The sequence below is a fragment of the Nyctereutes procyonoides genome, unplaced genomic scaffold, assembly GCF_905146905.1.
Source record: "Nyctereutes procyonoides isolate TBG_1078 unplaced genomic scaffold, NYPRO_anot_genome, whole genome shotgun sequence".
NCBI lineage: Eukaryota > Metazoa > Chordata > Mammalia > Carnivora > Canidae > Nyctereutes > Nyctereutes procyonoides.
Genome location: NW_026575145.1, coordinates 21,720,966 through 21,735,865, shown reverse-complemented (window position 1 = coordinate 21,735,865; position 14,900 = coordinate 21,720,966). Strand labels below are relative to the sequence as shown.

At 47.4% G+C, this 14,900-nt stretch overlaps 1 protein-coding gene across 5 annotated transcripts in view; it reads right to left on the bottom strand.

Annotated features, from left to right (window-relative positions):
• Positions 1-5,588: 5,588 nt before the first annotated feature.
• The window catches only part of STXBP6 (syntaxin binding protein 6), a 238,775-nt gene continuing 229,463 nt past the window's right edge, over positions 5,589-14,900 (bottom strand). For all 5 annotated transcript variants that reach the window (XM_055309369.1, XM_055309370.1, XM_055309366.1 and 2 more), the window contains 2 exons: positions 14,462-14,619; positions 5,589-8,779 (listed from right to left, as the gene is read on the bottom strand). In XM_055309369.1, the coding sequence (XP_055165344.1) occupies positions 8,756-8,779; positions 14,462-14,619 (182 nt within the window). In that variant the 3' untranslated portion in view covers positions 5,589-8,755. The remainder of the gene's footprint in view (positions 8,780-14,461; positions 14,620-14,900) is intronic.

The window sequence follows — 14,900 nt, the reverse complement described above, 5'->3', positions numbered from 1 at the left end:
AAAAAATGTACAATGAAACTTTCCCCAGTGTCTTTTGTGGGCATTCTTATGGAATTAGGCTCGAGGGGACTTTCAGAAGCTCTCATCTGTCACTAAGTAGGACTACTACGGATCATTCCTTAGAAAGAAGGACGAGTTTGAGTAGCTTCTGAGAGTAGATTCAGTGCTATCCCCTAATTGCCCCTTCCTGATGGATGTTTGTTGGCTAGCTCTCATGCTGCCACAGCATGCTGCCTCCTTCTGCTTTAATCCACTTCACCTCAGAGAGGAGGAAGTGAGTAAGGAGGAACAAAGGATGGGGAGGGACCCAGTGGGTAGACTGTGGTGCGCACACCCTCCCTCTTTGGGTCCTTGAGCTCTGTCCTCCAACATCACTAGTGAGTAGTATGTATGTGCCTGAGGGTTGTCTTCTGTGTGTGTGGGGGGGGGTGGGGTGGGGTGGGAGAATGTGGTGGGGTGCAGAGGACAAGATTGAGTAGGTGGGCTTAGACCACTTCAACATTAGGCTTGAGGAGAGACAGTTATGCCTTCTTCCTGGCCTTTCTCTCGCTGTTGCCCAGGTGACGCACCCCCAGAGGGAAATACTGAGGTGGCTTCCTAGTTCTCCCTGGTCAGGATAATAATGCTGCTTCCACTGAGTGGGCTGAGGAGTGCTGAGTCTTCCATGCGTCTGAAAGAATGTCCTCAGATTGCATCCTTCAATCAGATCAGTATCCTGTCTCTCTGATTCCAGAGAGATTCTAATTATCATTCTTTTTGCATTTACTCAGTGAATTCTTAAGACCTCTGCCATTTCCGTGGCCCTCTCCATGTTAATCTTATGTTAGGACAACCAGAAACAGACCTGAATGTACCTCCACTCAGGAGAGAGCATGTCTGACTTCCCTGACTGGTTTCTGAAATTTTGTTTTGTTTGTTGTCTCAACAAGTCTTCCCAGGTGGTTGGAAAACAGGTTGTCATCAGGATGTCAGAACTTTCAAGAGTTACCTCTGGTCCAGTGGCCAGGCCAACCTGTCCAGCACAGTGTTCTCCCTCCACCTCTGGAATGCCCTGAGTCTTTCCCCTTGGGGATTGCCTGTAAGGCCAGGTGTCCCTTGCCCTGAGCAGTCTGGGACGGTCTCTTACTATGGTCTTTGAGCTATTTCCCATGATGGCAAGAGCCATCAAACTGTCTGTGGGGGATTCTTCTTCCTGGGAGGGGGGTAAGTGGGGATGATGATCCCATCTGATACACAGGGTCAGACCGATGGGGGGAGAGGAGGTGGTAGAGAAAGGAATCCCTTAGGTGTTGGGAGGGGACAGTCGCAGACCAATGTGTTAGCGAGTGACACATACCTCTTTAGCACTCTGTACTTTGCAGAGCGCCTTCATATTTCACACCTCGCTTCACTCACCAGGACTGTGAGGCAGGCAGGATGTAGATTATTTTCCTTTGAAACATGAAGAACCAGATACAGAAAAATGATGTAATTTGCCCGAGGACAAAAAGCTAATGGCAAAGCCAGGAGGCTCTCTGCTAGGAAGGATTCTAATTTACTTTTAAAAGAGAAATTTGCGTGGCTTGCAATTTGTTAAAAAACAAAACAAAACACCTAGTGCAATGGTGAAGGGAGTAGAGTTTGGGGTTTGGCTGGGGCACTTCCTAGCTGTCATAACTAGCCAGATCCTTCTTGTCTGGACGCTCCTTTACAAATGACCAATTTCCTAATAGTGTTGGATCTACTCGGACACCATAAGTCACAGCACTGTGACAACTATGGGAAAACAGTGTGATGGCATCAGTTTTTCTGGGTCCTTCTTTCCTTCTTTTAGCTGAGTGCCTAAAGATGCTTCCAGAAAAGGCCTGCTTCACTGAGATATGAATTACTTCCTTTTCTCTCTTGGGGCTATTTTCACACTAGGCCCAACTGGAACTAGGTTCCATTTGTAGAGTAAATGGTTCTCTTTAAGATGCTCTTAATTTAAGTCATCTAGGAATAGTTTATTTTTGAATAGCAGCATCCTTAGAATCACACTGATATATCTGTGGACCTTGAAGTTCTTTTTTAAAAGGAGCACGAATTACTGCCTCAAGGACACATCACATAATCTCCTAGGCCATAAAGCCATTCATTTCCATTCCTATAGTTGATGGCACAGACTCTAGGGCCAATTTATCTTATACATTTAGTCTTTTTGGAGATTTCCTCCAGAAAATGGCATTGCATTTTGGGTCAGGAGCCTCAGCTGGATATATGAAATGTCAAGGGTTCTATGTCTATAGATTACAAAATGGCCAAGGAGGCCTAGAAAATGTCAGCCCATGTGCCCTGTGCCAACATAGATTTAAGGAAAACACATCCATTGTTCTGGCCAGCAGTGTGGTCTGGCGGGCATCACGAGCCTGTAAGTTTTACTGCTTTATTTGGGATCCCACATAGGGAAGAAGCCTGCTGCCGAGCCATGGCATACATGGAGCCTTTACGGGCCAGGAATGGGGCTAAAGGCTTTACGTTTATGATTTCACTTAATCCTTATAACAACCTGTGAAGTAGACAGTCACCCCCATTTTAAAGCTAAGAAAACAGGCACAGAAAGAATCTATCTTTCGGGAGACCACCGGCCCAGCCCACTAGAACTGGAGCTGGAACTGGAAGCTGGGCAGGCCCCTGGGATCACTTGTCAACCACTGTGCAAGGTGGCCTCCAGGGAGGCACCACAAGGGGGGGGCGCCCTGCTCATCTCCGCGCCAGTAAAACACTGGTTTCCTTTGTCTTCCTCCGGGGGTGGGGTGGGTACGATTCAGATCCCCCCCCCCCAGTTTCTGTCCAAATGCCGAGACTCCATCAGTACCGGAAAGTTTCCGATCAGTGTAAATGGGGCTCCTAGGACTGGCCACTGTAATTCCAGGTCTAAAACACTCCCTGAAGGATGTGCCATTACACTATGAAAAAACCCCGTTCAGTAGTAGGACCAACGTTTTCCTTCCTAGGGTAGTAAAAGAAAGGACTTTAAAGACAACTGACAGAAAGCTTCGGCTTTGTGGCATTATACTGACGCAGAGCATTCGGTGCACGTGGTCAGAGCGTGTAACAGAAATGTTCTTTAGAGATTGTGAGTCATCCAAACCATGTTTAAGATCTCTGGATAAAGCTGAGAATTTATGGGCTCATTTTTCTTCTTTTTATGTCATCTGACAAATAATGAGTGGCAAAGCAATTAGGATACAACGTCATAGGACAAAGGCTCCTATCTAGTGTTGACAGGGGAGACCAGGACTGGTGGTTCCTGTCCTGCCTCTGACACATCTAAATGTGGGCTGTGATGGGGTCAGGCTCCATTTAAAGGGCCATCCGCCGGCTGGCTGAATACACAAAGACAGGAAAAATCAAATGCATGCTCTGTAAGAAAAAATGTTGTGCTCCACCTGGGCATCACTAGCATATAGGATGTCTAAGAGACAACGTGATGGTAGTGGCAGCACAGGGCAGCCACGGACTCACTCTCCGTTCTGTCTACGGCTTCCCATGGAACCGAGGGAGGCAGGACAGCTTGGCCTCACTAGCCCGCAGCCCGCAGCGCCTGGTGGCACGGGCCCTGCAGCAGCCCCTGAACACCGGCACTCAGCAGCAGAAAGCAGAAAACGTGGCATGAACGTCAGGGGTGGGGAGTGAAAACATGACTCAGGAAATCCGGAGGCTCCAGATGGGGCTCAAGGGACAATATATAATAGGGGTCAAGGCAGGAGGTTGCATTATAGCAGTAATTGAGCTGAAATGCATAGTACATTTAATTTCCTTGACAGCTTTAATTTGCTGGTTTAAATCTAGTAAGTGTCCAGGGAGGCCGGGTGCCCTACCATCCGAAGCCTGCTGAAGTCATTTCCTCCTTTCTTTGCAAAAGACAAGATGACCAGGGCCACTGAGGAGGCAAGTTTGAGAGTCAACGGCGTGCGTTTCTCAGAACTCCCCAGCGACTGTCAAGCAGGCAGGATGGAAGCTGCTGGGAGCCGCTGTGAACTGGCACCCTGCCGTGCCGTGCTGCGGGGTGAAGCAGGATTTAAAAAGGGTTGCATAGCCAGGTGAAAGGTCACGGAGGGAGGACAGGTTGGCGGGGAGGTCAGGAATGAGGAATTTTGCATCAGGCTGGCTCTGGCTCTGCAAAATCGTTTTATATGTAATTCCAGGAGTTTCAAAAGCAAAACAAAGGAAAATCCGTCTTCCGCACCACCCTGTTGAGGGCCGTGAGTGCATCCACGTTTACAGAACAAAGCGAGAGTCACCTTGTGGGTGGGATGTGCTCCTGTCTCATGTCGCTTAAGTCTTTACAGGTCTCTGATAATGGCCCACCTGGGGCATTTACTGGTTTTAGTGACCCTTGGAAATACCGTCACCTGCCTAGCCGTGCCCAGAAGGGCAAGAAGGTGTCCAGAAGCGATTTCAGGGCCACCTAGGAGCACAGCTCAGCTCTCCTCTCGCTGCCAGTTTGTGCCTGCCTGTGTGAACGTGCAGACGTATGTCCAGCCAGCACCCAGGCTCAGCTCCGCCGGGGGAAGAGGCACGCCTAACGACTATCAACAGAAATAACACTCAAACATTTGCATTCCTGTCAAATTTATTTCTGGTATTTTTCTCCCCACTCTTTTTCTCTCTACCTCCCTCACTGCCCGCCCTCAATCTGTTTGTGTAGGCAGATGATGATTATGATGGGTCAATAGTTTTTCCTAAGCATGTCCTCGCTGACAGCAAGGGGGAAGGCATCACTGATTTTTCTTTTTTTAAAATAGCACTTAGCATGTGAATCCTTTCCCCCAAATTGAGAATTAGTTGTGGTATGATTGCTAACAAATACACAGCATATTAAGAAAAAGTCATCTCTGCAAGGCAATGGGTTTATAATTGGTTTGCAAGAACTGGTGCCTTTAACTACATAATTAACTTCAGGCTGCTTTCTTCATCTAGCCAAGCCACCTCTCTATCCTTTCTTTTCTGAAAACTAGAGACCCCAGTCTTGCCCTTCCACCCAAGAAACAAGTCAAAGTCCTGTCTGCTTTAAAGGGACATGTCCGCACCAAGCCAAGGGGCTGCTCTGGACAGTGTCACCCAAGTCACTTTCCTTGAACACAAAAGGGTGATGCGGTAGTTATTTCTATAAAAATAAATTGAAATAAGTTGATCAAGTCTTCTTTCCAATTTAACAGGACACGAAACTAGTTTGCTGAATGAAGGCACATGTTGTAATGAATATTTGAGTTGAGCACATCCCCAGTATCAGCAGAAAGGGAACTGTTCATTGGCTTAAGTCCTTCGCCCATGAGAAGAAAAACAAACAAACAAACCCCCCCCCCCAAAAAAAAAACAAAAAACAACAACCCTCTTGCTGGATAGAAGCTCATTGTCTAAATTAGGGTTAGCCTTTTTGTCTTTTTTATGTTTCAAGTTTTCCCATTAGGACACATATAAGGAAATGCTATCATTATGCCAATCCTAGCTCTTAGGTCTTTGGTAGGCACGCAAGATGTTCCCAGCACGATCAAAAGCATGATGATGCCTGCCTATTGGGTCGTGTTTTACAGATACGACAAATAATTGAGAGAAACAAATTTTCATCACAGAGTTAAAATATTTAATGACAAAATTAGAGTTAACGGTAATTGTGAATCATAGAGCAGGTGTTACTTATCTCTGAAAGAAACAAAAATTATATTTGACATCCTAGATAAACTTCTGAAGAATTAATAATAACTGTATAACGGACAGCAGCGGTGTCACGATTCTAAAAATGAAAAGCAAAACCTATCTTTATTATCTCTTATTGAGGGCATTCTGTAAATATTTTTACATAAATGCACAATCTTTGTTAGCCACAAGAGTAGTAGTATTAAGACAGATTTCACTGTAATTGCAAGTCTAACACAATCTTTATTTTTTCAGAGCTTAAAAAAAGTTAACTACTGATCTTGTTACATTTTACAAATACATTCTTTAATATGAAACATTAACCTGAATAACTGTATACATCCTGTACGCAGATATCTAACACTAGTGAGGAATACTACAGCTACGTTCCAGGAAGAAGTGGTAATACTGGGAAGCTTCTTTTCTCTACGTGTGGTCAGCACAACTGAAGTCCTTCACAGAGATGGAGTATCCCAAAAACTTGTAATGAAGCGCAGAAGTGAAAACAAAAAATTAGCTGTCTTCTAGCAGCTTCACCAAATGAATTGGTCCCAAAGAACGTGACATTTTAGCGATTTGCTTTAAGTTACACTGTGTTAATATTTTTGTTTTGCAGCACCTTCTACAAAAGGATAGCAAAGAACTTCACATGTGTCATCATGGGGCAGCTCTGTAAGAGGTCAGGAGGTGGAGGAAAGCCAGGGGCTTGCTGTTCTGGCCTGGTTGGGGTGGAGGGGGGTCTGGGTGGGGTGTTGACCCAGGGAGGTCGAGGGTGTGGCCACTGCACGGAAGCAAATCAACAGAGGGAGCTAACAGGTGTTTTTCTAGTCCACGCTATTTCCAGTAAGACTGACATCTAAAAGGATAAACAGAGTGAAACAAGAGGGCAAGATGTGAGGAGTAGCTGTCACAATTCTACCAAGGGAGGAAGAATCTCAAATTTCACAGTATGCTGATGACCTCAGCCTCTGCTACTCTAGAAGCAGCTCTGCAAACACCCTTGTTAGATAGTTGGCAACAGATCTTATTTTTGATTTTGGCCAGTTGTCAGGCGGTTTGAGACTTACCCTTTCAATTATTTATACCAACTATGTCTCTGAAGCTAGAATCCAGTTTCAGAAGATGAATATATCTGTATGTATGTGTGTTTTCTGACCTGAGGTCTGCAAACAAAACCCATTTGGAGTGGTATTTTGGATTTTTCTTAGAAATTATAAATGCTTCTCATGGTACTCATCAGATAGATAGCAAGTTCCTTGCTGCTTTGACTTTTCTAGACACTGAAAGAAAAGTACAAAATATTATAGTAAACTTATATGGTTTACCATATTAATTTTACAGAGTTTTCTTGAACTGGATCATCCTCCTAAGCGGATTCAGAAATTTGTCTCCAGTAAATCCCATCTCCCTTTTGACATGTACTAAGATAATTTTTTCCCCCTATAGCCCAACTTTGTCTCCCAGGGAATACTTTATCAGGAGAACTTAAGCTATTTAAATCAGCATAAATAATCCTAAAGTCCTCTGCTGCTGTTAAGAGGCTACAGTGCACATGGACTGAGGCAGCTCAATGGGTAGGAAGGAACAGAAAGGGGTCCTGAACATTCAGGCAGCTTAAAAATCAATGCGCTACAGCAAGAGGCTGAGACTGCGTCTGGGATGTGCAGCTTGCCTCCTTGTTTCACGAAGACAAAAAGCATAGCTTTTATGTTTAGCATTTAACCCTCAAAGAAAGAAAACTCCCAGACTCTAAACCCAGCACTCTCTGGAATAATCCAAGATCAGGAGGCGTGGGAGCCAACTTTATTCATTCTGACTGCAGGGTAAAGGCTTCATGACCATGTTTTATGTCAGACCGGGCAAGCTGCAATCACCATGAAATCCAATTTGTCAAGACACCCACACCTGCAATTACACTAAATAAATAGACAGCAAATAACATCAGAACCTTCAAAAATCAGATACCAAGAAACTGAAGGCCATCACCCAAGGATAGGGCGAGGGTGCTTCTAAAATAGGCATGACTTTGTAAAAAGAAAAGCGTAGTATCTTTTCACCTTATCATTTACACAGACCTTTTTCTGGACAAATCAATTCTTGATAAAAATCCAGGCTCTTTTTGATATTGGCTGCCATAATTGGGGACGATGACAAAAGAAAGAGACATCCCCCAAAAGCACAGAGGGTTTTAAATAGGCTTTTCCTTACATCTTTGATCTCTAGTTTTTACCCTTCCTATGATAACTGCAAATAATCAGCATGGAAACAAGTCCTGGAAGTATTTAGACTGTAGCTCAGAAAGTAGATTTCTATCTGTTATTCTGATTTTTTTTTTGAATGCTGGTGATGGCTCATGCAAAAGATTACTACATAAAAGCAAAATCTAAGACTGCCGTTTCCCCTGATAAATCTGTTTTCCAAAACACAGGCTTATGTTTCAAGATATAGAATCTTAACCTTCAAATTAAGAGTGGCTAGGAGCCAGAGAAACAGTAACAATGTTACTGCAGCTTTGATTTCCAACCAGGAACAATAACATCTGCTGTCACCATATGGAAAGGTCTTCGGCCTAATATCACATTTTTTAAAAAGTAATCTCTACACCTAAAGTGGGGCTTGAACTCGTGACCCCAAGATCAAGAGTCACATGCTCTTCTAACTGAGTCAGCCAGGCACCCCTCTGGCTTAATATCAAGAAAACTACAACGACATGTTGTCAGTTTAGACCCAGCTCAGCATATCAGTTGGTCCAAATTTCATATTCAAACTACTGAAAAAAAAATGAAAAAGAAGAGAAGACACATATGAAGATATACATACAGATAGTGGGAAAAAAAAAACCCCAAAAACCAAACAAAGCTGATGCCACTGCAGCGTTTCTCAGCACAGTCATTAGTGAAATGTGTAGACACAACATTGTTTCTTTCATATTAATGTCTGAAAAGGAAAAGCAAAAAAAAAAAAAAAATCTAAATGTCCATAAACTGCAAAAAAAAAAAAAAAAAAAAAGCAGGCAGAGGTCCGGAATTCTTGTATAAACTGCTGAGCAGACTCTTCCATTCCTCTTGAGAGGATCATCACTGAGGTGGGCAGTTTCTCAACATTTGTGCTTCATGGCAAGCTAAGGAAACAGAGGGATGGCAAAGTCAGGCATTATTAGCATTGGGGAGAACGGGCTGCTCCCCTCCCCAGATCCACGATGAGAGGCAGCACCGAGATTCTCCTTGCTGTGGCCACCGCCAGCGTATTCTCAGGGCATCTAGTGGGTGTGCGACATTTTCCCCAAGAGCCCACTGAGCACGCCTTTCCCATTCCTTCCTGATGTGAGTCCACTGGTGAAGGCATCCTGGGCGCGGGGGGGGGGGGGGGGCGCTGTTAGCTTCCCGCAGTCCCGTGCCGCAGGGCCAATGAACAGCCCCGCAGGCCCAGGCCGGTGGGCCACCAACGACGTAGGGACAGAACCAAGCGCTCTGGGCTCCCGGGTTACTAGTGATCCAGGAAAGCCAGCGCCCCTCAAATGTAAGTATTCACTGATATCTCATAAAGTATTAAAAATCAGCTGTAGAAAGACAACTGCCATTCATCCACCTCCTCAATATCCAGCCTGGACCTTCCACCCCGTCGAAAGCCCTGGATGCTTAAGTGGTGTTACTGACGAGGGCTGAACACCAGACCCAGTCCAGACCTTCCTTCCTTGCCCCTCCCGCCGGTGTTCGCCAAACGTGGCGAGCTGCAGTGTGAGACCTTCATCAGTGGGACACTGATACCACGGTACCATTTAGTAGCTCCCCGAGCCCAGCCAGAGCCCACGATGATATACTTAAGGAAACAACAGGCAGGTGCGGAACATAAAGTTAAATCTGACTTTGCTTTTCTTAGTCCCTTCCAAGGAGCCCATACACTGTGGTGGACCTGAGGGCAGAGCTGAGCCTGAATTGTAATTCCTCATGTGTCTAGAGTCTGGCATTAGGGATTAACCACTGGGGTTGGGACGGGGAGAAGAGGACAGGGTCCCGCCATTCGGAACGGCTTTGAGCAAACAGCAGGTGATTCCCTGCAGGCACCTGCTATGTAGAAAGCCCTGTCATCTGCTTCGTGGCCAGGTTCCTGGTCCTTGAAGAATTAGCCAGGGATCCCCCTGATTCCACACAGTCGTGCTGTCCATCACCCTGGCCAGTGTCAGTGATCCATCTCTCCAGTGTCACCCAGAGCGATCTGAGGCTCCCCTTCCTTTTCCTTGGTGTCCTCCAGAACTGAGTCATCACCCTGGGGCTGCCACCTCAGCTAGGCCCGCTGCAACAGCCACAAACATCTCCCCTGCAGCTGGGGCGCTGGGCCATTGATGGAGAGGGGACCGCTGGGCTTAGTCCTTGTGCTGCTAAAATTCACCTCAGCTGAAAGAGCTCCTTGAGCCCCTCCTCCTGGGGGAGCCCACCTAACCGGGAGGCCCAGGCCGCTGCCGTGCTCAGGGCTGTGGGTTTTTGCTAAGAAAGGTGCAGGTGGCCAATAACTCCTGACCTCCAAGGGTTTACAGTCCAGGAGACGCGGGGGGTGGAGATGGCAGAGCCAGGGCCCCCCTTCTGGTCTGTTCCACTCCCCCGTCACACGCGGCATGGGCTCCACTTCTTGCCCGTCTCTAGTTTTAGTACATTATTTACAACGTGGACCGTTCAAATCCACACGGGGCTGTTAGTGTTGTGCATAATGAATACCAAACATAAATATTTGATCAGTGCTGCTGTCCTGTTATTCACTGAGCTGTTAACCTTCAGCTAATGGGCTTGTGCCGGTTCACCCCCAGTCATTAATCTTCAGCAACAGTTGTACTACTGCCTGTACGAGGCCCTCGTTGCCGCGTGTCTGGGCTGGCGCTAAGCGGAGCCCCGGCCAGGTGGGGCTGTGGCCAACTGAGCAGCGCAGAAATACGACTGGATTGGGTATCTTACTATTTGAAGTGTCTCTGCAGAAAGTGGCAGTCATTTCCATGTTGCCTAGGGTGTTGTTGTTGTTGTTTGTTGTTTTTAAAAATTCTCTGGGAGTTAGAAGTTTTGGAATAGGGAAGGCGGGCTGCTGTTGCTTCTCTGCTGCAAATTTGCTGCATGACCTTGAGCTCTAAAGTCACAACTGCTCCGTACCTCAGTCTCCTCATGTTTATAATTATCCCCTCCCACTCAAATGCTTATGGATCAGTTTAGATGTCAGAGTCCCTACAAAAGAGGAGATTAAAATTTCCTTCTGGTATATTTTGCTTTCTGAATATGTCATGGAAAGCTTTCTGTTTCAAAGCTATGTAAACGACTCCATCTAAATAGTAACAAAGCATCTCTCACATTTGGGGGCAGTTTTAAGGGACCTGGACTCTTGAAGTCCCTTCTGGTTCAGGGACCCAAAGGAAGCAGGTGACCATAGTAGGGACAGAGGCCACCACTCCTTGCCAGTGAGGGAAATGCCACTTACCACTCCCTCCCCTAGAAACATTAGCTTGTACAAAACAGGGCAGATCATTGTTCGTTTCTGTGAGAAATGTCATCTGAGGATGCCTAGGTGTGGGTGCTGCTCTTGCCTGCTGACTCACTGCTTGTGGCGGGTGTCATACCATGGCATACTCTGCAATGTTGTGCTTTTCGGGGCAGGGAAAGGAAAGTGAGCAGGCCTGCTCTCTGGCTGAGCTGTACTTTCCTAAGGACTGAGGCGGTGCCAAGCCCACAGCTCAGGAAGGAACCATGCTTCCTCAAGGCAGGCTGAACAGAGCTTGGGGGAGGGCTGTGCAGGAGCATTTTCTATCTGCTCTCCTGGACACAAGCACCCACATGTCTTGAGGGCAGGGCTGTGCAAAGGTGATCCATCAGTAATGTACCTGGGTCACTGCAGGAGTCCTGGGAAGTTAGAAAGATCCTTTTTTCCTGCAACGGGGAAGGGAGTCCCACACTCTGGTTGGGGTCATGTGCCCTTAACTGGGGAGCATGGGGGAATCGTCACTTGACCTTGCTGTTGTCGCTCAGGGTGCTAACATGTACCCTGTGTCTCAACTTGTAAACACGGCCCACTGTTTATGAATCAACAGAGCTGTCTGTCTGGGGGTGGAGGGGTGGGTTCCACCTCTGAATGCTCTCCTCACCAACAGGTCTGGTGGGTAGGGGCTGGGCCAATGAAATGACATCTTCACAGTCAGGCCACGCCAGTGGCTTTAAATCCGGAGTCTTAGTCCCTGGAAAAATAGTCATGCCTTATCTAAAGAGGTCAACCTCCTCCTTAGGAATACTGCCAATACTGGTGATTCATAAGCACACATCCCAGTTGTAGAAAACCATGTCTGGCCAGGACAGCATCTAGCTCACACTCTCTCGAACACACTAACAGACACCAGCAACTCCTTCATCTCCCCCTTAGAACACCCCCAGGGCAGGGAAACCAAAACAAGGGCAGACTGTCCTCTCCTTCTTCCATCTCTACTGAAAACAGGCCACTGGCTGGCAGTGGTCAAGGCCAGAGGCCTCATTGCCTTTGATGGTCTAATCAGCTTCTGTTCTGACAGCCTTGATTCAAGGGTTGTTTTGTGTTTAGAAAGTACCAGCATTTAGCAGGAGCCTTGCCTACCCCACTTGTGGTGGTGGTGGTGGTGGTGGGGGCAGGGGGGGGCACAAACTCTTTACCACCAATCCCTCCCCATCCCTTTGTTGGGATCCTCTATCACATTTCTCCATTCCCCTACAGTGCTTGTTATGTGACTGAATGTGGCAGGTTCAACAGAACCATTTTCATGGAAATACTTATGACCAGTGGTAATTTAGATTTATATATGCCAGGTATTGTGATAACAGATTTATAGGTTTGAATTCATTCAATTCTCTCTCAAGGCCCTAGGAGACAGGCCCTGTTATTAATTAGCCTCATTTTACTGAGAAGGGAATTGGGGCTTAGAGAAATTAGGCACTTGCTTAAGGTCAGTGGGATGGATATCAAACACAAGACGTTAACCACACCATCCCGCCTTCCCAAGCTCCTAGCAAACTTGGCCACCACATCAGGGAAACAGGGTGACTGGGGCCAAGAATCATGGCCATCTGGTCAGGTTATCCAACCCAGTGTTTGTACAGCGTCCTCCGAGGGGGACGCCCACATGGATGACCTCCAGGTATTGTCTACTCCATCTTGGGAAGAGCGATGGTAACCTGGTTCATGACTTAATCATCTGCCTAAACTCTGGTCTTAGCAGAATCTTATCAGTGCGCTGCTGGATGGTCTATTCTGTGTGGTGAGGCACAAAAGAGATATACCTGTGCTATCGTCCCTCCCAGACTTGAAGACAATTACAAAATTATTCCCTTTGGCTTTCTCTTCCCCATATCAACACTTTGAATGTTTCTCCAGACTTCCACCTAATTCACAACATTTTGCTGTTGTTATCAGTGAAGCTGGGGGTGGAGGGGAATTCTGGCATTTCCATGTCATCATTTTTGCTGTGTCACAAAGGCTGGAGGAGGGATGTTAAATGTGAACCTTCAGGAAATCTTAAACCTGAGCTCCCTCTTTCTGTGACAAGCAAGGGTCTGGTCTCCAGCAGGACCACCTGCATTTTCAGCCAGATCTGGCCAATTCTCCTCCAGGGAAGCCCACATGGGCCCCCCAGGGTGGGGGCAGGGGTGCAGGAAGACCCTGTGGTGACAGAGGGCCAAAGACACAAGGAGACGGGTCTGTGCGAGGGGGATGCAGGACAGGAAGGCAGGAAGCATCCTGGGGATTCAGATCCACCATTGGCCCTGGGCCTGAGCCCCTGAGAGAGAGCAGCTGGCCTCAGCCGGGGAGACTTTTCTTGTTACTTGTCAGTCAGGTTGTCCATTCTCGTTTCTGCAGCAGAAATGGGGTTTTCTGTTGAAGCAAGTTAATTTTTGCCCCAAAGGTCACCTGAAAAGCATATCTGAGAGGACAGATTGTGAGCCGGAGATGCCAACAGTTATCAGCAGGGGTTGTGTTTGGAAACCTAAATTCTAATCAGTAGCCAGACAACTGCCCTTTGACCTGAAACATAAGATCAGTAATAAATCCTCTTTATCACCTGACCAACAGGGCTGCTCTTTCCTTTGGTTTGTGACTGCCTCAGAGAGCCAGCTGCCAATAAAAACTCCCCTTTCCCCTTCTGAAAGGCACACTCTTAGGGAGTGTGTGAATGTGCACGTGTGTGCCTGTGGTCACATGGGAAATGCCGTGACCTGAATTCAGAGCTGGTAGGAACCTTGCGGGCAGCTCTGCACGAGTCAGGTCAGCCTCAGAGATCCAAGGCCCCTTGCAGAGGGCAGCCGGCCCTGAGATGCCCTGCGCCCTGGGACTAGAGCTTGCTTTTCATACAGCGAAGAGATAAAAACACAGGATGCTGGGCTCACGACCATGACCGGCAAGGAAAAGCAAGTATGAGCAGCCCAAAGTCCTTTTTCCAGCACTGGCCATAGGAGGAGAGATATTCTTAGATTTGACCTCCTCTGCTCCCCATCCTGTTCCCTGAAACTTGAGCTCTCACAGTCTGGCCAAGAACTAAAGATGTTCCACATTTCCCAAAGATCCAGATCCAAGGTCAGAGACAGAGATAAAGATGTTGGAAAGGAGAGAAATGAAGGAACAGGTACAAGAAGAAACCCTTCACGATTCTGGTACTTATTAAAGCAGCAGGTTGTATTGGGGAGGGGGTGTAAAGGGGCTTGATTTTGATTTTGTTTCTCCCACCATGGGAAACACACCGAAGTAAGTCTCTTGGGGTGAAGCTCCCTGAGCACCCGGAGGCGGACCTCTGCCCCTCTGCAGGACCCACCTTGTGAGCAGTTTCCGCGAACTGCTGGGCGCTGTTCTTCATGTCTTCCGTCTTCTCCTCAGCTCGGCCTAACCGCTCCCCACGCTCATTCAAGGCCTGGCTTGCTTTCTGTACGGCGCTGGTCACGCTGTCGGCTGCCGAGTGGAGGATGCTGTTTCCTGAAGAAGCACAAGCAAGGGCATCAGAGGCTGTCTCGGCTGACCTCCAGCGACTGAGCCCTGTGAGGGCTGAGCACCTGCAAGTGCAAGGCGGGGCCCTACAGAGAAGCCTCGAGGACCTAGGCACGTGTCACCATTTCTCTGATCTCACCTGACTGTGCGCGTGCAGGAAGAGTACCCACAGCCTGCACAACCTGCATGACTTGGGCAAAAGCTGACGGCTACTCTTGCATCCCCTTCCTGGCACAGCCCGCACTCCATTCTACTGCCATTCTGTTTGG